This window comes from Pagrus major, chromosome 6 (assembly GCF_040436345.1).
Source record: "Pagrus major chromosome 6, Pma_NU_1.0".
In the NCBI taxonomy this organism is placed as follows: Eukaryota; Metazoa; Chordata; class Actinopteri; order Spariformes; family Sparidae; genus Pagrus; species Pagrus major.
In genome coordinates this window covers 11,006,619-11,028,762 of record NC_133220.1, presented here as the reverse complement: position 1 = coordinate 11,028,762, position 22,144 = coordinate 11,006,619, and the positions used below count along the sequence as shown (strand labels likewise).

The 22,144-nt window shown below is 39.1% G+C and overlaps 3 protein-coding genes across 3 annotated transcripts; 1 reads left to right on the top strand and 2 right to left on the bottom strand.

Moving 5' to 3' along the window:
- Positions 1 to 394: 394 nt before the first annotated feature.
- On the bottom strand, positions 395 to 2,485 carry rplp2 (ribosomal protein, large P2). The gene is made up of 5 exons (XM_073469183.1): positions 2,394 to 2,485; positions 1,122 to 1,245; positions 977 to 1,025; positions 788 to 886; positions 395 to 523 (listed from the first exon to the last, which is right to left on the bottom strand). Exons 2-5 carry the CDS (start codon positions 1,242 to 1,244, stop codon positions 447 to 449), a joined length of 348 nt encoding a protein of 115 aa, XP_073325284.1. The 5' UTR covers position 1,245; positions 2,394 to 2,485; the 3' UTR covers positions 395 to 446.
- A 3,677-nt stretch (positions 2,486 to 6,162) lies between these two features.
- On the bottom strand, positions 6,163 to 9,286 carry LOC140998596 (adenosine receptor A1). Its single transcript, XM_073468923.1, has 2 exons — positions 8,931 to 9,286; positions 6,163 to 7,049 (listed from the first exon to the last, which is right to left on the bottom strand). The coding sequence occupies exons 1-2, from the start codon at positions 9,284 to 9,286 to the stop codon at positions 6,413 to 6,415; spliced, it is 993 nt and encodes a 330-aa protein (XP_073325024.1). The 3' UTR covers positions 6,163 to 6,412.
- Positions 9,287 to 18,205: 8,919 nt separating this feature from the next.
- LOC140997511 (adenosine receptor A3-like) lies at positions 18,206 to 21,220 on the top strand. The gene is made up of 2 exons (XM_073467447.1): positions 18,206 to 18,650; positions 19,229 to 21,220. The coding sequence occupies exons 1-2, from the start codon at positions 18,268 to 18,270 to the stop codon at positions 19,878 to 19,880; spliced, it is 1,035 nt and encodes a 344-aa protein (XP_073323548.1). The 5' UTR covers positions 18,206 to 18,267; the 3' UTR covers positions 19,881 to 21,220.
- Positions 21,221 to 22,144: the final 924 nt, after the last annotated feature.

Sequence of the window (22,144 nt, the reverse complement as noted above, 5' to 3'; positions counted from 1 at the left end):
AATTAGAAAACATTAAAATGGGTCATTAAATACATTTGATGGAATCTTTAACTGTCAGTCAATTGTAAAGTGACAATCCTGTTGTGGATTGTGGTGGTGAGGCCACCTTTGTATTTACAGTTGGATCAGTCCCTTTAAGCCGGCGCCATTATGTGGTTTGAGTTATCTGGCCAACGGCAGGACAGACTGACCACATGCAGAGTCTGGATTGCTCAATGATGACTGGTTGCCCAGTCTGGACTATTTTTAGCCTGCAACAAAGTAGCTTTCAACATCAAACGTCAAAAGCCAGACAATTTATTTCAGAGCACTTGAGCAGCTGAATAATGACCTTTACACAGCCTGAATCACAGCTGTTTTGAACCAATTAAAAAAGGACAACAAGACAACTTAATGTGTGTAAACCTTTTACATTTTTATTGCTTTTTAAACACAGAGAAGGTGGATTAATCAAAGAGACCGAAGCCCATGTCTTCGTCTGACTCTTCTGATTCCTCTTTCTTCTCTTCCTTTTTCTCTTCCGCTGGAAATGAGACAGATGAAGACAACAGTCAACAACACAGACAGAAGTCAGCAAGAATATTTAGCAGCACTGACATCTAACACAGTCAACTTTGTTATAGGACTTAAAAATGTACAACAGATTCTCTTGAGAGGGCATCATAGTATTTGTACTGAATCAAAATGCCATAATGTATGATAATGCCATTTAAAACTTCAAGCAATCCTACAGATACTATAAACATCCATTAAAAATAAAAGATAGGAATGAGGGGTTAACACTCACCAGCAGCAGGCGCAGCCCCGGCTGCAGCGGCCCCACCACCAGCAGCGGCAGGTGCTGCCACAGCACCACCTGCTGGTACGGAGGCTAACTTAGAAAGGCCTGTAAACAAAGGAAAGAAATACAACTTTTAGCCATTTACCACATATGACATCTTCAAATCTTTAATGTATGTTTACTGAGAGGTCTTACCTGAGTTCATGACTTCATTGATGTCTTTGCCATTCAGCTCACTAATGACCTGCAGAGAAATTTAAGATTTAAATTCAGCCATACAGTGGGGAAAAAAGACTTGACAGTTTTTATATTGCATGAACACAGGTGTTAAATGGCATACCTTGTTTAAGCGTTCGTCATCAGCCTCGATTCCTACGCTGCCCAAAATGGCCTTGATGTCCTTTGCACTGGGGCTGGTGTTTCCACCGAGCACAGCCAGGAGGTAAGCGGCCACGTAACGCATTCTGTATTGACAGAAGAGACACAAATTATCAGCTGAAGAATTTGTGTGCGACTCTGCAAGTTATGCAACACTGACGTCAAGTCTGGGAGCGTAAAATATTATAATGACAACCTACGTCTCAACTTAGAGGCTTTCATGTGCGTGGACTCAAATATGTCACGCAACTGAAGAAGACATTTCTTACATAGCCAATTTCCTGACATTTTATTCATCATCATTTTAAATAGATGGTTTGGAATATAAAGTGCACAAAAAAGGTGAAAGATGCTAATGCTTAATTTCTCAAAGTGGAAGTTGACATTACTATTTAAATATGCAGATTACTTGTTTTGTCTTATCAGTAGTCCATCCACAGATGCATTCAGTTTACTAACATAAAAGACTAAGAAACCAGGTATATTCAAATTTAGATAATTTACTAAATCACTTCAGCTCCAATTATGATATCACATCTGACAGCAGCCATAATCTTTATAGATAAAATACTGTAATTAGTGCAAATTTCAAGGACTCAAATGTATCCTGTTATTCAGAAATGGTCTCACTTCAGTGCTTACCATCACCACTGGGAGGCTTAAGACTGCATGCTGTCCACACATGACAGCTATATTTTTATAATGCCTATCATATTACGACGTGGTGCATGTATGAAGTTAACAACTAGTATACTGAACATAGGCATAAAAAAACAGTAGTGACTTCAGTCTTCCCTTTTTGGTGTAACAGGAGATATCTTACAATGACGGAGTGAATATGCTTGGGAGGAGCCCAGTTTGACGTTGGCTAAGCTAAAGTTAGCTTTAGCTCTCCGCATATTGAAACGATGCTTTGACTTCAATCACAAAGAAACGAAGACAACAATCAAACGCCGGTGTTCAGAGTTTGTATGTCTGTTTTGAACTGGACAAAATATTTCTCCGGCAGTGATTCACCGTTCAACCGTAATATACGCGATTAAGCTAACAGCGGCAGCATGGCGCCCAGTGTTTTCCTATTACTGTCCTCCATTTCTGACAGCGGCTTTGTTGGAGACAAAGCCGCTCTTTTTCAGTATTCAAGAGAAATCCTCGAGTAAATGTCACATTGAAAACACAGTCAGACATGAACTAATGGACACACACAGTTTGAATTGGTCACATTTTGACTTACTTTAAGTCTAAACAGACACGAAACGTCGGTCACGCTAGGAAATCCGGAAGAGAGGAGGAGGCGGTACCGGAAGTTGTAGAAGACTGGAATGCGTCGATGCCATTGGTCCATTCGGGATGACAGCGTGTGCGTAAACTGTAAAATAGGGTACTTCTCTACAAGTAAAAGTCCTTCTTTCATAGTTTTGCTGAGGTAGAAACCAGTAAAATGTACTTAAAAGTAAAAGTATATCACTGTGCAGCAGAATAGTTTGTTTCGCAATGTTATATTATATGTTGGATAATTATTACTGATGCATTTTAATAAGCAGCATTTTAATCTTGTAGCTGGTCAGAATGGATACTTTATGACAATTTTGTGGGTTAATTTATGACAGTGCATGATTATATAAGCTGTATGTAAAATCTTAACCTTCGAAGTAAATGGTAACTAATGGAGAAAGAGCTTAATATGCTGTACCTCAAAACTGTACAGTACTAGTGGGAAACTAGCTGAGGAAACTAATAGAGAATAAAACTGGTAAAGTCTTATACAATTTACGAATCTTGTGTGCGATGTACTGTAGGACAGAACAAGGAATCAGTTAATTGCATGCTTTATTTATTGCCATTAAATCACCGTCAAAAAGAAAGCTCAGAAATCATTGATACATTACTGTAGCTCTAGTTAAGATGTGCTATACTTTGATTCTTTACTGGGCTTTTTTAATATCACATGTGCTTACAGCATTGTTGAAAAAACATTTAAAAAAGAATAATACAAGTGGTCTGTTAACAGCCTACAATTCAAACAACTCCTCCTTTCTCTCCTGGGTGAAGAGCCAGTCGAACAGAAAGACCACTAAATCTGTCACAATCTCTGCAATCTTCTTCAGGTTTGTCACATACCAAACTTTATAGGCAACTTCTCCCATTAATATGAGGAAAAAAATGAACAGGAAGCCGAGGAAGATGCGGTCTATTAAAAAGTTTGCCTTTTCTCTGAAGGTCCACTGCTCCCTTGGTAGCGCACGCCGGGCATCGTGGTATTTACCAATACGTATCAAGGCCTCCTCTGCGTCCTCCAGCTCTTCCTCTGGAGCTTCCAGGTCTTGGTCGCTCTCTGCTGCATCTGTGTCAGCCATTTTATAGTGGTTTGATGCTGCAAATGAAAGTTTTATTCAATTATCTGATGATATTAAAGCAATAAAAGTATCAAAATTACAAGAAGTACAGATAGCGATGCTTTACAAATCTTCCTTGCAGCTGAAGGGTCTTACCTCAAAGAAGATTAATCTAGGGAGAAGATAAGACGCACACAGAAAATGAAGAATCTTGGCTTTTTATCTTCACACCTACACCATGCTTGCACTCCCTCAGCATCCGGTAGGCTCCCAGCCACAAGAGTGTGTGGTGCGAAGGCGGTAAGTGCCAGGCTGGTTATGCAGCACCTACCTCACTAAGACGGAGGCTGGGGATTAGACCACACTCAGCAGTTTCAAATCCCTCAACAGGGATGAAGGTGACAGATGGTAAAATGCGTATTGATATGTTTGTGAGGGAGGGAGGGACAGATAAAGAGGTGGAAGGTGACGGTGTCATGTGTTCACTTGAACCAACTGACCGTACACGTCTCAGGTGGTCACAGCATACATGACAGGTGATAAATCCTAGAAAATTAAACATCTCTGTGGGCCTCACTGCAATCTGCACACACAAACCCACGTATCAAGTGACAAAAACAGTTAAACCTGCATATTTTAAACCAGATCATACCTTTTTCTTATGTATTAAGGAGTGTGACATGGACTGAAACCAGGCAGTAGTCAAATTGATGACAAAGCAGAACTGAGACAGCTTTAGCAGAAGCTTTAGCTTTAGAGTTGGAATAAATCACTTCAGCATAATGCTCTGTGGGTAATTTACTCAAAAGCTTCAGAGCCTTTTCAACACTCTGTCACAGCTATTGAAATATGGCTTAAACTAGCTGAATTAGCTGAAGAGGTGACTGCATCCTGTGATAAAGACTAATGGCTGGACTGCTTTGATGTTGCCAGAGTTTGGTGACTTCGCTATTAATTTGCATTCCAGTGAGGGTCTTTTCACTTCTCCGTATATTGGATGGTTTTCTGTGAAACATAAAAATTCAGAACACTTGGTGCTCTCTATTGATCCTGCTCAATAAATCTTCCCATGACAGACTCCTCTGCTTTTGTTCACGTGACTACTCGAACACCCAAAGTAAGCATTTGCATCGGATCGCATTAATTCTTTGCACTCAATCTAATCTCATTTGTAGCCATTCGAGCAGCACGGCTCAGTGCAACAATGTCGGTCTGTCAGACGTTCAGATTAAAATATATCAGTAACTGTGTGATGGGCTGCATTACAATTTTGAACAGACATTTATGGAGCCATGAGGATGAATCCTAATGACTTTTGTGATCCCAAGCAGATGAAACTTCAGATCACTTATCCGGTGAAATATCTCAACATCGGATAAATTGTAAATGGTAAATGGACTTGCATTTCTATAGCGCTTCTCCAGTCTACTGACCACTCAAAGCGCTTTACAACACTTGTCAGATTCACCCATTCACACACACATTCATACACTGATGGCGGAGGCTGCCATGCAAGGCGCTAACTGCTCATCAGGAGCAATTTGGGGTTTGGGGATGGCTTGTCATGAAATTTAATACAGACTCATTTCTTCTCATGATGAATTTTATTATCTTTGTTGATCCTCTGACTTTTCATTCAGTGCCACCAAGAGGTCAATTTCATTTGTCCATTACTTTGGACTATGAACAAATACGCGCAAAACTAACCTTAGTGCTACTTCTTAAATGTTAGCATGCTTACATGCTTAAGGAAAATGGTGAACATGAACATTAAGCCTGCATTAAGAGAGAAATACTATACATTTTTCATTTTAGCTCTGGTCCAGTCTTGTTTATACTGACTTTTTACAAATGAACCAAGAGGACTCAACATTAAGCCTTACAGGCCGACAGGTACCTCGTTGATTTGGCAGTTTTGACAACTATCATCCTGCATCATTAGTGCATCATCATGACCCGCATCAGAACATAAAACTCCACAAGATCTTTAATGCTTCTAATGTGTATTTATGTTCTTTGGTTTCACAAAGGGCCCACAAATAACTGATTTATAGCATTATTTGTAGCCTATCATTAGACTGCAAATTGACCGCATTCTGATGAATAATGACTAACGAGACGTCTTGTACAGTAATGGTTCAGGGCTTATCAGTGTGGGATTGCTATTGCATACTTTTTAATGGACCTAATTTACTGACAAAGTAGCCGGAGTAGGATACAGCACAGCAGTTTTGAAAGTTTTTGAACATTTAATTGCTTCCTGAACAGTGCATGATCAGAAGTTGGATTTCTTAGTAATTTAGCTTCTGAAATTGAAAAGTCAAAAACTATTTTAAAAAATAATGGTTGTCAGCTTGCTTTCACACCACAAACAATCCTCACTGGAGTCCAGTATGAAGCGGATCGAGACCTACCTTATCAAGTGGTCTTGGTGTGGTTGCTTGGTCCACACAAAGGTTCAGTTGACAGCTTTCACACCAGCCCAAAGTGTGAAAGCACCCTTGGTGTTGTTTAAAGTGTGTTCAGTTGGTTGTAAATGTCAAATAATAACTGTGACATTTACACATTAAATGAGGAAGATATGAATATTTATTCTGGTGAATTTACCAACAAGCTCTTTGAACATGACACGTTTGTTGTATCACCTATTATATTGACATATAAATTATTATTCAATATGAATCGATTAAGGAAGCATTTAGTCAAAACAAAATAGTAATGATGGGGGTATCATTTTGTTCTGGTTGCAGGCTCATACTCTTAAAAACTAAGAAGAAATATGAATGGGTCAGAAATGAACGTGTCCCAGGACTTGATGAAGTGCTTTGTTGATATTCCAAATATCACATAATCCCATGATCGTCATTGCTGCACCATCTCACTGTAAACCACGTATACAGATGCGCTGCAGCTCTTCTTACGTGTTAACATCCACTTTCTTCGCCAGGGCCGGTGTGCTGGTGGGACACGGAGTGGGCTCTGTGGGTTTACATAACATGCAACGGCGAGTGATCTGGATCAACGTGACGCGGAACCGCTCTATCCTGAATGCATAAACCAATGGGTTGAGTGCTGAGTTCACGTGAGACATGAAAATGCCGATGTACATGGCAAACTTGGGTACGTGACACTCTGGGCAGAAGAAGTTGATGCAGTTCATGATGTGTATCGGCAGCCAACACACAATGAAGAGGAAGAGCACCAAGGCCAGCGATTTGGCCAGCTTTAGCTCTTTCCGGTAGTACCTTTCTCCATCACAAGTGGCTTCAGCACGCCGGTTGAGCTGTCGTCGGATCACCCTGAAGATCTCCGCGTACAGAGCAATCATTATGGACAGTGGTACCACCACCCAGCCGAAGAAATTGAAGTAGACCATGTAGTCCATCCTCATGACTGTGGTGAATTCACAGACAATGTCGCTGGACACACTGAGGTTTCTTTGAGCATCAAGGTTATTCCAACCAATCATTGGAACCAATCCAGTGAGGAAGGAGAGGATCCAACACAGACAAACCGCCACATATGCCCTCCCCTGGGTCACTATGGTGCTGTACCTGAGCAGAGTTATTAGAAAAGAAAATGGAGTCAGAACGTTCAATCACAAAATTGCACACATGCATACTACCAACCCAGTCGGCAGAGGAAATGTTAGCCAAGTTCGTTTCTGCAAAACCACAGATAAGTTAAAACTTCTTTATGTTGCAACTTTACGTTTGTTTAGGTTGAATTTTCTATTTCTCTCTTGTCAAAATGTTGTGCTTGTTACGACTGGACTTTGTGGCAGCCTGTTTTGTGGGTTGCTCTTGTACTTTGTGTTTCAGAGGTGCTTGGTGAGGCTGGGTGTGGCTTTTCTGATGGCCAGAGCTGTGCCGGTCCACACACCTGCAGCACATTGGATGTAATCAGCACTTGCTCTCATACCCAGACCTGGTTTCTCTCAGTGTGTCTTGAGTATATGTTTTAGAAGCTTTTATGATATTTACTCGCCAGCGCTGTAATCCAGCCTCTCTCCGCTTTCAGTGTGACCCGGACCATTCCTGTGGACCAGCTCCTCTACTGCTCGCCATACAGGCTTCCGCACCTCTGCCCCCCCAACTCAACCCTGACTGCCTGAGCCAGCCACCTGCGTAACCGTGAGTCTCCACCTGCACCACCCTGGGAGCCACCTGCCTATGCTCGAGCTCACCACCTCTACCTGCCAGCGATGCCTTTGTGATCAGTAAATTCACCTTTCAAATATAATCCCTGTCAACTTTTTGGTCCACCTGTTCTACTACAACCCTTACAGTGCTTATGCTCTGGTTAGGTTTAGGCACAAAAACCACTTGGTTAGGGCGAGAAAAACATCGTGTTATGGCTTAAAATACCTGTTTTTGTCGCCACAATCACAAATGGAGATGGTCCGACTTCCTGTCCCCAGGTCTCCACAAAAATGGCTGGAAATATATCCAGTGGTGTGACTTGAACTGTGGTCGGGCATTTGACAGCCTTGTTGCCGTGTGATAACATCACCTCATGATTTGGAGTCGGCTGAGTTGGCATGTTTGTACGTGTCTGTGGTTTGCAGAAACAATAACTGCTGACGTTATATCCTGGCGACTGGGCTGCTACTGGACTATTATTTCTTTGAACACACGCCAGTCCATAAGTTATGGTTCAGAAGCATTTGTCTCAGCTTTTGACATCCAACTGTAAACAAAAAGTAGTACGGGCATCTGCCAAAAATCCCTAAACAAACTGCGCCTATGTCATTTATTTAGGCTGATGGTGACATTTTCATTTGCTTAAAAGCTTTTGATGTCCAGCCCATCGATCTGCATTAAACCCAGCAACGATATATGGCTCCACGTCAGACATCGGCACAGCGAACCACCTCCTCTTGATTGACTCTCTGAGGCTAAAAGCACACATTTAGCTCTCTGATGCTAAAAGGAATAGAAAAGTAAGAGAGACTATTTGTTCTTGGTCTTCTTTTAATATTCTCGGGTCTTCTCTAAAAGGTAGGATTATCAGACGAGTTTTACTGTTTGTTCTGAGTCCATTCGAATACAATTTTGTAATTTGGGTAACCTAATATGAAAGTTATTTGAATTAATCGGTACATAATGTGGTATCGATTGATTTCTCCTGAAGTCAGGCTAATGAATAAACAGCGCTTATGTCAATAACATGTCTGAGTAAGAGTTGTTATCAGGAAGCGGCAATGTACTGGAACAGGCAATCACATCCACTTCCTATAGCTCTATATGAGTTATATGAATATTTTATTGTGCCTACTGTAAGCAGATAATTATATTGATGCAGTTATTCTTTTCTAGAAAGTGAGATCTCAACATTCATTATCCAAATCCAAAATTTCTACTTTCTTTCAATCAGTTTGTCTCAATCCTGAGAAACCCAAATGACACCTTTCAAAGTAAGCTGCAGTTCCTCACCTGGTGGGAATCTTGACGCGCAGATATCGGTCGATGGCGATAGCCAGCAGGGAGAGGATGGAGCTCTGGGTGATGATCAGCAGCAGGCAGGAGAGGAAGAGGCAGGTGTAGAACTGAGTGCTGAATCCCAGACTGATGATAATAGCCAGAGGGATGACCAAAACTCCCACAGCGATGTCAGCCACTGCTAGAGACACGATGAAGGAGAAGGTGGTGTTGCGGAGATCCCGGTTCACACGCACAACCAGCACCACCAGCACATTCCCCAGCACAGAGGCAACAGCAATAGCTGTCTCGATGGAGATGTACATCATGTCCACATGCTCCCGAGGCTTGATACCAGGAGAGGAGGACATTTTGACTGTGCACAGGCCTTGCTTACCTTTACTTAGATTGTTAAAAAATGAAAATTAGTTGTTGAAAATTCTAGCCTCCACTTTAGGGGTTGCTTCAGCAAAAACATCTTCCACTATGTATGTTCTCCACCTGAAAGAACACTACTTTTTCTCTGCAGTGTTTACGCAATGAGTTGCCATTGCGTTCATGAAGGGATGAAGAATGATGAATCCTCAGTATGTGGTTCAAGCTCTCCTCAGAAGTGGGTACCAGTGCATAACTACTCCTCTACATCCTTACTCTGACTCTCTCTCTTAGTCACTCTCATGGAGTCATAAAATCAAGGGGAGGGACTTTGCTTTCTGCAGCAGTCTGCAGCAGTAGTTTTGCTCATATTAAGTGTGTGTGTGTGTGTGTGTGTGTGTGTGTGTGTGTGTGTGTGTGTGTGTGTGTGTTTGTGGTTTTTGAGAGGAACTGTGAGCTATTTGAGGGTGTCACAAACAACATGCTCTCCCCTAATGACGGGTGGGTCTGCATTAGAGCTGATCAGTTTTATCCATATCTGCATTAGTGAGTAATTAAGATGCCATGCTAAAGATACAGTATGATTGAGAAATAGAGTTAACATTGCAGTTTGTCTATCAGATAGCACTGACAAGTTTGATTTTCAACTGTTCAGTACTCGTTGTGGTAACAATTCTTTATTAACCTCGGGATGTTTTTAAAAATGCTTGGAACATAAACAGTAGTTATCAATATATTGTGATTAGTCTTTCTTACTCTCAAAAGTTCATTATCATTCAACCTCAGGAGGATGACAAGACCCCATGAAGTCACCTCCTCCAACCAAAAAATAGTCCCCTCTTGAAACCACAATGTGTCATTTTTACACTTGGTTGTTTGTTCCTCTTTTTTAAAAAATTTAACAAACCAGGCGTCACTTGTTAATAAGCAAGTTTTAGAGGTGCTGGTAGGTGCTGGGTTTGTTAACTTTGTACAGAGCCAGTTGATTCCACTTCTCCTTATCTTTATGCTAAGCTAAGCTAAATTCTAAAATTCTGGCCATACGCTCCTTTTAAAGGTTTTAATGGAAACCATTTATATTAATATTTCATGGCGGTGATGAATCCATTATTGTTACATTTCATCATCTTTAGTATGACTGAAGTCTCTGACTGTCATAAGGATGACCAAAACTGTGTGCACTTATTTTCCAATTTAATCGAATCACTTCAATACGTGAGGGACATGTTTTGGCGGTTCACCTCCACTTCATCACTTATTCCATCTCCTGTCACTACTAAAATATGTCAGCACGACATTTAACTGAATTCTATTCAGCGGTACAAATCTCTTTATGCTTTTGTCATTTTTTGAACACTTTAGAGGTGTTTCTCAAAAAATTGTTATCACATGTTTTATTGTCACTGCCAACCTGCAAAAGCACATTTTTTAAAAATCTCTTTATGTTGTTCTCCACATAATGTCCAGACGTACACAACTTGGACTGCAAGGTAAACTGCAGGTAGGAATTGGTTCCAAAAGTTCAATTACTTTCAAAAACTTAATTTAATTGTCCGTCTGAGCATGAAAAGACTTTGGCAGCAAGTATCACTGAGCAGGCAATCACTGAGATGGTCCTCAGTTGCTTAAGGAAGCAGATTCAATGTCTGCCTGTAAATATATTCACTCTGATGCTGATGACTTCAGTTTTTTTCCTTTTTTCTTCTTAGAGAAAGCGATGACTCAGACTGTTGTTTTGGGATATTGCCTGTGATCTCAGGCTCTGGTCTATGCATCAGAGTGTTCATGAGCTGACACTGAATCAGTTTTATTGGGCCTCTGTCATCCCACATGGCTTAATTATCTCAAGTGGGACTCCCTACATGCAATCTCAACTGGAAACGCATTAACTGTAAATGCCATATATACTGCGGTATCTATCAAATGTATTGGTTCAGCACTCAAGAGGACCATCATACTGCATTTGTTGCACTTTTATTGTTCAACCCTCATTGTTTGTCGCAGTTTGCTCGCTTCTTTTTCCGGCTTGAATCGATCCAGTAATATAAAAACTCTCCTTTGTATTTGTGGTTACATATGAAAAATTAATGTAACATGACATGAACCCTATTACAATTCTGCAGATTGAAACATTTTGTAGACTTGTGTTTTCAGCATACCACACTAAAATACACATTATTTTAAAGGCTCCATGAAAATGTCTTTGACTGATATTCCTCTACAGACGGTTTCCTTAGGTTACGCCACGAAACACATCATTATCTATAAACAGAAATAATTAATTTGATTATGACCTTGCAGGGATCCGCTTGCACATGCGCCACAGGGATTACATGACAGTACAGCTTCTATTACCGGTTCCAATTAACAAAATTATTCTCAACATCCTCATGAAGCTTTCAAGTTTAATGTAGAATTTATTTCACTCTGCTGCTATGCCGTCTCCGTTTGTGTCTATATTAATCGATCAACCAGCAGTTTGCCTAAAGGATCTGAGTGTTCAAATTAATAAACAGGGAGTGGCTGTGAATATTATATTATGCACAGATCAACTCCATCTACAGCAGTGAAAGACTTCAGCTCCTTGCAGGTTCTTATTCATACTATGTGAAGCAGGAACTGGATTTACATACAGTGAGTTTTGCTGGAGACTGACTTGTTCATCGGCTCACCTGTTAAAGCTGTGATAAGAAAAAAACAATGACGCATCAAACCAAAGGCAGTTATTGTGCAGCCTTACTCAGACCTGGTGTCCACCCTGCTTGTGTGTGTATTTCCCCTTTGTGTTCAAATGTCGCTTTTGCTATTTCAATCCAATACGGATAATAGGATTCAAGCATTTTTTGACTTTTAAAGATTATAAACTCAAAGACACATGCTCACACTATTAAGTTTATCAGCAAAAATGGTGGTATACTTAAACTTATAGCTGTGTTTCTGTCCACCAGATGTAACACCAATGGGCCCTATTTGCTTATTTGCTTATAACATTTCTCTACATGGCATATAGTCAGCGTGTGCGCTGGAAATAGCTGCTATAATGATGAGGGGACAAGACAGTTTCATATTAAATTTTGGATATGTATACATGTGTCCTGATAAGCAAATGATAGATAAGGCTGGGTCGAAGATTCACACAATGCAAAACATTTTCCTGCACGCACTCCAATGTTTTCAATGTATGAGTCAGAACCAAGGACGTTACATCAAAACCTAGATGCAGTGTTGGAGGTAGTGGCCCAACTCCCAGTTTAGCACCAAGCTAACTCGAATAGAGATAAAATGATTTAATCTTGCGGCTCTTCAGGACTTTCCAAATGTATTTTTGGGCCCCAGTACACCACGTGATGTTTTAATTACACAGTTCAGCCACTGCGAAAGTTGGCTTCAAAGCCTGGTGCCCTCCCTTGGGGCTTGGTCAGGACACCTTAGGGGGAAAATTAGGCCATGTTTAGCCTAGCCTATAACATAGACACTTACCTGCCAAAGCAAAAAAGCAAAAAAAAATGCAGAGTAGCTTAAATAGTCATCTTTGATGCTACATTGGACATTCAGTTATCCATCAACAAGTAGCCTACAAGGGGAAAAAAGTTGCTGCCAACAGCTACCCTCAAAGACTAGCTAGGCAGCTAACATTACACTAACAAACAGCGTGAACAAGATGCATAACTGCACACCTTCCCAGTCTGAAAAATACAAGTTCAAGCTGAGAGCAACAGGAGACAGCTGTAGGGTCAATACATTTAGATTGTGCTGTTTCTGTTTTAGTGAAAATAACAGTCGTGTTTCCATTTTATGGAGCTCAATGGATAAAAATCAGTTCATTTGAATCATTTTCTGCAATAATTTTGTTTGACATTAAAGTGGATTTACGTTGCACCAGCTCAAAGTAGGCGCTACTTTTCAGAATTTTTTACTTTTTTTTTTTTTACAAGTTTTCTCAAAGGCCCTAGTATTCTCATGTTATTAATTAAAACAAGACTATGCCATAGCCTACTATGAGACACATTACAATTAAAAGAAAAACCTGATTAATTGTGACTGATTATGTTACAAGTGTCAGCATTAGGTCAACCAGTGTGTGGATGGTAGTTTGGTGGTTCCTCTGTTGTTGAGCATTGTTATGGGGAAAACTGACAAAAGCATTTTCTCAGCAAGACCCTAGTTCCTCTAGATACTGTGGCTATCATCACTTTCATATCTTCATGTTTATTTTGTTTGCTGTATGGTACATTTTAAGAAAGTCATTGTTTGCTAAGCTTGCACATCTTTTTCTCTGTGTCATGCCAGCTCATTAATATCTGGGCTCCATTCATGATGATAAATGAAGTGAAACTAGTGACATGCTTAGGTTCTTCTGGGCTTGCACATCACATTTTGTAATTACATGATTATGCAATAATGCTGCATGAGTCAGTCATAATAACTGTGCCAAGTGTAAACAACCCTTTGTCATCATCTGATCACTCTGATAGCACCAACTTTAATGAATTGTTAAGTAGCTAATGTACCATTATTCCTAAATACCGGGAAATGCCGTACATCTTCATGCTTTTGGGAGCCAAAACAAGAACAAATGTTAGCTATTGAAAGCACAGTGCAGTATTTCCATTTTTTTTTGCAGAAGTAATGGACCAAAGCCACATGAGACCAACAACATACTGCTTGTTCTTCATTCTCCTTCTTAATGAATCAGAGGGTCAGTCGGCCTAATATCATATTACATCATTATTATTATTATTATTATTAGTTTATGTTTATATAACCCAGGAGAGACAATGTTACATAGATGTACTTCACTCTCAGTCTTATTTTTGAGAACTGGATAGTTTAACATGCCTGCCTGTCAAAATGATTTTGTTTACATCTTATTGGTTGGACGGCGCACGTGAAAGTTACCTATTGGCGGAACTTAGTTAAGTCCCGCCCCATCCGGGTAGCAAGTTCAACACCACGGGGAGCGCAAAAGCGATAAGGACAGAGTGTGAAGCCAAAAGAAACTCAGTTGAACTACAAAATATATATGAATAGTTTATTAATTTGTACGTGAACTCGAGCAGTACGGACAACAGACAAGAATATCGATCTACGACCCAAATGTGCCGCTGGTTAATTACTGTTTTTGCCATGTCTTGGTGAGTGCATTCGTAGCTAACGTTAAGCTAAGCTAACACAGCTAACTACCTTAGTCGGATAGGCAGCATATGGTACTGCAGGGAGAGAGCTTGTATTTAATTTCAGGCTGAAATTTTGCTGCAGTAAGATATTAAAGTGTGTCAAAAGATAAGTTCTGCATTAATTTTCTAATTGAATAATAAAAAACAAAAAACAAAGTTCTTTTATTTATCTTTTATTTAGCTGCTAATTGGGTTCTTTTGCAGAATGATGGTGAAATGTGAATGGAAATGTGAAAAAGTATATGCACCAGGATGTTATATTAATTATAGAAATTTGAGGTGTGTAACAAGTTAATGCTGCGTACAGACACGTCAGTTAATGGTGTAAGCTGCATTGGTAAAATCTTCAAAAGCCATGATTCAAGTTTAAAATGTTAAAAATCATAATTCATGATTGATGTAACAAGAACAAAATATGTTTTATACAAGGAGATGCTTTACAGTTTAAAACAACTTAATTAATATAATTTGTTATATATAGTTTTGATGATGTGACATTTCAATATTTCCATAGATAGTTGAGACTTAGGGACTGAAAGTAATAGCTCTGTTGTTTGCAGGCTTTTTGAGATCCTCTGAAGTGCCTCGGACTTTGGATTCTGGATTCTGTGCTTGATGAAGGCGATGGAGAGCCACCGTTGAACCTAATCATCTCTCCTTCCTGAGGAGTGTAGTAGGTCTGTTTCACAAGCCCCACATTCCCTTTGCCTGTTTTATTTTCAGATGCAACCAGAACTAAATTTGACACGGCACACAGAATAGAACGGATCTGAAACTGACTGAATGGACTTAACACTGAAACTTACTGACTAAACTAAGAACCGAGGAAACACATCAATGCAGGAACCAAACTTTGTTAAGGAGCACTTCCTTTTTGAGGGGCATTGGAAGTTGGTCATGAAGAAGTTGAAGTTTTTCTATTGTTATGTTTGAATCTCTATATATTGGGGTGGAGGGGGATGGGGGTTTCCAATCCAGCTACTGATTTTTGTCCTCAAACCCTCCTTACGAGCCCAGACGCACGTCCAATTTTAATTTCCCTGCCATTTGAACAATAAAGCCGAAATCATACAGACAGCATTTTCCTTTGGTACTACATGCCGTCAGCAGTACAACATCTGTATTCCTACACACAAACACAGCCGTGCCCTGTATTATGCCACAGATCAGCTGTTTGGGTCTGACTTTCAGCGGCTGTCTGAGGGCAATGTAAAGCGCCAAAAACTGTCAGAATATAGCATACACTGAAACGGGTATGTACTGTATTTTTTTAGGTGGCACTTCTTTTAGGTGGCTGAAATACGTCTTGCTGTTGGTACCATTTACAGCAGTACAATGTTCTGCTTCCCTGCTGTAGCTACAAGCACAGTCCTCTACTGCAGGTAATACAGACTATGGATAAATACCTCAGACAACCCCACATTAGAAGACCCTAACTATCACTTGAAACACACAGCAAAGGAAATTAATGCAAATAACTTACATGGCAGATGTACTGGCTGCTCAGTCCAGAAGTACACACTGCTTATTTTGCATTGAAAGATTATTTGGTTTGTAAAATATCTGAACTCAACCGTAGTATTTATGAGCTGTAGGTAGGTTGCTGCAAGGACATTTGCAGTTTGTTGCCAAGGTGTACTAAAAGCTGGGACATAGTTACCTACAATCTGTTTATTAGTGCTTTTAAATAGGGCTAGGTGATATGGCCTTAAAATAATATCACAATATCTTAAAGCAAGTATTAGAACAAGTACAACAGTCTGACAAGTTCAGAAAATTACATCATTTTACTGTAATGCAGCCTTTAAAACCAGGAAAAGATAACACTTACCATAAGGCGATAAAACGATGTCCAAAATCTAAGATGATATGGTGTTGATATATTGCTCTTTTCTTAATCTTTCTCAATTCTAAGCTAGTTTTATATGTTGCAAACGAAAAATGGAGGCGACCAGGAGGAAAGATCAGTAAAGACTGATGAAAATTGTATGTGAGAAATTTGATTCCAGGTCTCTGGTGTGATGTGTAGAGTGTTTACTCTACTGCAGATTGCATTTTAAATATGTGTAACCATAATCTGCTATGAATCAGGAGTTAGGCCACTTCAGTGAGGTAAGATGGCCTTGATGATGAGTATCATCAAATTGTGTTGTTCAGTTTTTTGTTTTGGTCAAGGCTAGCACAATGTGATGAGGAATAAAGGGTTAGTTTAGGAAAAGTTAGTGAGTTGTCAACTGATTTTGACATTTTTGTTCAGTGGGAGATTTTCTTTCTAGCTGACAGGTAAATGGCAGCAGATAGCCTAATTTTAATCACCTATGTAAATTATTAACATAAAAACAAAGTCAAGCAATGTTTTTAAAAGTGAATGAACAGAAAAGTAATTTTAATTTAGGCTTAAATTTGAAGGAAAATATGTTCATTAACAAGACAGAAGATTTTACTGTGATACCTTCTGTTTGGGAATAGATAACTGAGGTCATTTTCAGTGCAAGTGCGGTGGTAAGATATGATTTTAATTACTGAGACAGGTTCCAGAGAGTCAGTAACTTTAATTTATGTAACTGATGTAGATAATGCTTATACCCAACCGCCACCATAACCACCAGTCCAAAGACAAGACACCACGAGAGAGGAAAAAATGAATCGAGCATTTCAGAGTTTAGATTAGGATCAGGGTTAGAAGAAGCAGTGGTTATTTCCTGAAACTGCATTCAGTGCTCAGAACACAATCTAGATGATGTGTTGATGTTAAAGAAATCAATTTATCACTTCTCTGCATGTTCACATCCTGTTAGAAGCCCACGACACACGAGAACTGAACTTACTTCAGTGCTATCAGCAACATAATTTATCAAAAGTGTAACTTGATAGACATCAGCAGCAGAATACCATTTAGCTCCTGTAAGACACTAATGGATTTACAGTAAGGGTGGGTGGTGTATTGGTTTTAATCACCGTCAATGGTGTCACATCCTGCTACGACATGGATTTGGCAATACTGTCACTACTGTCACAAGTGTTTCAGCATATTAGATGTAATGTGCTTTACTGTGGCTGCAATAACATGCAGTTAAACATGCTAAACACATACTCATAAAACTAAAATTAAATGCAGTAACTACTGCTTTCCTCACTAACTCTGACTTTGGCAACACAAACATATGAAAGTTAAACAAAGCACCCCAATTGCCCTGTAATATACTACCCTCACCCCCAGAGGTGTAGTGCTATTTTTTTAAGTACCAGAGCACACCTGCAGAGCGTGGGCGGGCATAAGCGCACGTGGTTATCTTATGGCTCGTTTCGGAAGGTCTGTTAAGGTCAAGTTCGTTTTTTACCCTTATTATGATTGTAAACTTACATTTTTAAAAAAAGTTCCTAAAAAAATTAAAGGATCCAGGGGTGAGTTATAAAACAAGTAGTCCCTATGGTGAAACATTTCCGTTAATAATCTCAAAACTGAACCTTTCTATGAAAGTTAAAACAGGTTATGTGAGCTAATGGGAATCCAAAAGTATAAGCAAGTATTTATCTGAAAACCAGTCCCATTTGTCCTCATGAAATTTTAAATAGTTTTCTGTTGACAAATTAAAAACTCTATGGCTCTTATTGTAACCCATTTTCTTTTCATTCATATAATCTACTGCAACAGCCGGCAGTTTTTTTGACACAGAATTAAAAGTTAAAAGTGATAAACAAATATAGTAAAAAAAAAAAAAGCAAAAGCAAATGCAAAGCATTACAGAGAAGGCACAGTGGTTGAGGACTTCCTCAAAGGTTTCACAAGACAGAGATGAATGATAACAGCACAGCACAGCACAGCACATTCACGCTCGGACTCACATTCAGTCATGGCTGTGGGAGAGGTGATCTACACGTTATTGGAGGTGTTCATTGCTGTTAGCTGCTGTCTTGGGAATATGTTGGTTATTTTGGCACTTTGGACAAGTAAAATCATTCAGCAGCCTACCTACTGCCTCATCGTCTCTCTGGCTGTGGCTGACTTTATGGTTGGCTGCTTGGCCATCCCGTTGGCCGTGGTGGTGGACAGACAAGTGAAGACTTCGTTCTACGGCTGTCTCTTCATCAGCTGTGTGGTCATCCTGTTGACCCTAGTCTCAGTTTTGTCTCTCATGGCCATTGCAGTGGACCGATTCCTCCGGGTGTGTATCCCTCTCAGGTAAGACTTTTTTTGTGGATGGTTTATTATGTAGAGAAAAGTAAATAGTAGAGCTGCAATGGTTAGTTGATCAAAAGAAAATTAGTTGGCAACTGTTTTGATAATTGAGTAATCACTAAGCAAAAATGTCAAATATTTGCTGGTTCCAGCTTCTTAAATGTAAGGATTAGCTGCCTTCTTTGTAAATGAAGAGTATTTGGGTTTCGGCCTGTTGGTTGGATAACAAAAGCAATTTGAACCTTGGGCTCTCAAAAACCACATTTTTAAAAAATGTGTTATTTGCCAAATGATTAACCTTGAATAATAATAAGCAGATTAATCAATAATAAAAACAACCATTACTTGTAGTCCAAAAAAAAATATCGCTGCTAGGCATGGCTTGAATTAGAAGCTTTACATTTTTATCCATTTTATCTCATCCTCATCTCTGAACCCTTTGCATGGCTTGCACTATAAAAAAGGCATTATTTACTGTTCATCACTGCAATGATTTCATGCTTTTATATAGTTGCTATTTGTACTGAACATGTTTTGAATGCACAGTTGACTACATCAATCATTTATGCTTTTATTTTTAGGTACAAAAGGACTGTAACACAGAGACACTCTTGGCTTGTGGTAGCAGCATGTTGGCTTGTTGCAATACCACTGAGTTTTGCTCCCATGCTTGGATGGTACAACCGTGAAACCTTGTCTAAGTCAGTGAACTCTACTATTGTCTGCCAGTTTATAGCAGTGATCCCCATGTCATACCTGGTTTACTTCAACTTTTTACTCTGCACCCTCATCCCTCTGTTGGTGATGACCGTTTTGTATGGCTACATTTTCTACAATATTCGAGGTAACCTCCGTGAGAAACCAGGCAACGGATTTCAAAACCAGTCCCTGAACTACCTAAGGAAAGAGAAACAGCTGGCAGGATCTCTGTCTTTGGTCTTGGCTCTGTTTGCCCTGTCCTGGCTCCCTCTACACACAATGAACTGCATCACTTACTTTGGTCAGATCGGTGATGTACCAGAATTAGCTTTCTATGTTGGAATCCTGCTTTCTCACGCTAACTCAGCCGTAAACCCAGTTGTGTATACGTTCAAAATACAAAAGATCAAGGCAGCATATCTGAAGCTCTGGAAAGAATATGTTGCATGTGGAGAAGAGCAAGGATCTCAGACAAGCCAGACAACAGACAACAACCCCAGTAGTAACTTGAACAGTGTGGCAAAAAATGAATGAATGAAGACATCCTGGTTTGCCTCTTTGTTTTCAAGGACCAAGTTTGATTGACTGTTGGACACAGTAAATAATGTAAAATATTGCGTAAAAAGGTAAGAAAGCCAGTTTTTAATGGGTGAAGATGACAATCTGTATAAGCAAATCTAGCCATGTGCACTGAAAGATCTGTACAGAAATGTGGTTGTGTTTGTGTGCCCTCTATATATGGGTTTATTGCGAAAACTATAGAGGAAAAAGGCAACTTCCACTTGTCTTAAAGGCTTTAGTTTTAAACCAAGTTTCATATCACTTTTGTATTTGAGTTTCTGTTCAAGTTCCAGTTCTTCATTGTTCATTTCAACAGAAAGCACACCCTGTCTTGGAAATCTTTGAAAAAATGCAACTTTTACATTAGATATACGTAAACCAAGCTTAGACTTTAACATGCTCTGTACTGAGTGTACACTTGACCAGAAAAAGAAATGTATGTACAAATGTGTAATATAATCAGGCCTGCAACAATATTTTCTTTGTTATTTTTTCAGACTTGTTCATGGATTGGATTAAGATAGAAATCTTTTTATCATATTTTGTCTCCCCCCCATGTAAATGGCAGTAGACGAGACATTAGACACTCATTTCAAAACAGTGCAGTGTACCGCAGCAACCCCACAGAGTACAGCCTCCAAGATGACAAAAGTGCTGAGTCAACTAGTCTCTGACACAGTCTCAAGCCCCAGAAAGGGAAACATTTTTTGCAGAGCTTTTCTGTTGGATAGCATTACATTGCACAGATGTTCATGTTTTTCTGGTCAGTCGGTTTTAATATCACCAATACATGACCAACTACTAATTGTACTAACAACATCAACCAGTTGTTCCCAAGCTTTTACTTAAGGGACCCCTTTTCTATCAGAGTAAACTGATGACTCCTGACTTAGTGATATGTTTTATGAATATTTAATTTGATATTCAATGAATCACAACAGGACAGACCAATTCATAAACTGTGTAGTTAACACAATAACTGCTTGAGGTTTCTGTGAAACAAGCCATTTAGATGAACAGAGATAATTGAGTAGATTATTTCCTGTGAATACTGCATCAGAGATGATTATATCTGATATTTTTTATAAACCTTTTGTACAATTCTGTCTTATGATTTTCTTTACTTTGCACAATCATACTTACTTAATAGGCTTTGTTTTGCATAAAGTCTGTTTTTATCTTCCTGAGGCATGATCATTGTTCTAGTATTTCCTTATTTTTTTATCTGCATACTTTTCTTATACAGGATGAGCCTGTTTAACAGAAAATGAACACTCTGTGAATAAAGCTTCCATTCAGGTCTTCATCCTGCCCTTATCCTGTTTATTTCTTAAGTAATAATCATAATGCAGAGATAGGGGCCTACTGTTCATTCTCTAAAAAATAGTTTTCTTACACCCATTAAAATAAAGATATATGATATATTTTCAAAATATAAAATGGCTAGACATAGATATTTTGTTGTTTGAGTGAGGAACGAAATCAGTGAACATGAGCAAACATAATGAGAATAAGATTATTGATTATTTTTTATCAGCAACAGTGGTTGTTTACTAATGAAGACATCAAACCCATGACCCTGCTATTTCACGACATCATCCGATACCTACTGTTATTATCGAGACCCCCTAGCAACAGAACATACAACATACTGTGTGTTGAATGCATTTAAAATGACAGCTACCAGTGATGTGCATCTCCTCTTAGATTGGATTAATACAACTTCTTTGACTCATCAGTATTTATTTCATCATGATGTTATGTGTTTTTATGTTTTTTGTCTTAAGTTGTTTGCTAAGCTAATAACTTGAGACAAAAAAGCTAGCTAAGCTCTTTGTTTCGTTTCCTCAATGTAAAATGTATATACAGCTGTAACTTTTCTGTGCATACAAAATAATTAAAGTTTCTGCATATTTACTAACCACCACTTTTCTTATTTTCAATGTCTTATTTCCCATTTCTGCTTGTGTAAGACTTGCACTGTGGTTCATTTTGTTGAGCCATCTATCAGAAAAGTGAAGTATATAAGTTGTTGACTTTTACAAGACTATACAGCTTAGTAACTAACAACACACACCGGATTTATAAACAGATACAATTTGTAACCTTTAAAAAAGGAACACTAAATGTTTGTTACTTATAAACTTTATCATCAATGCAGTAGGGAATCAAATGTTTTAATTTATTTTAATCTTTATTTATATCACAGAGCATTGTATGTTAAACAACCCTTGCCA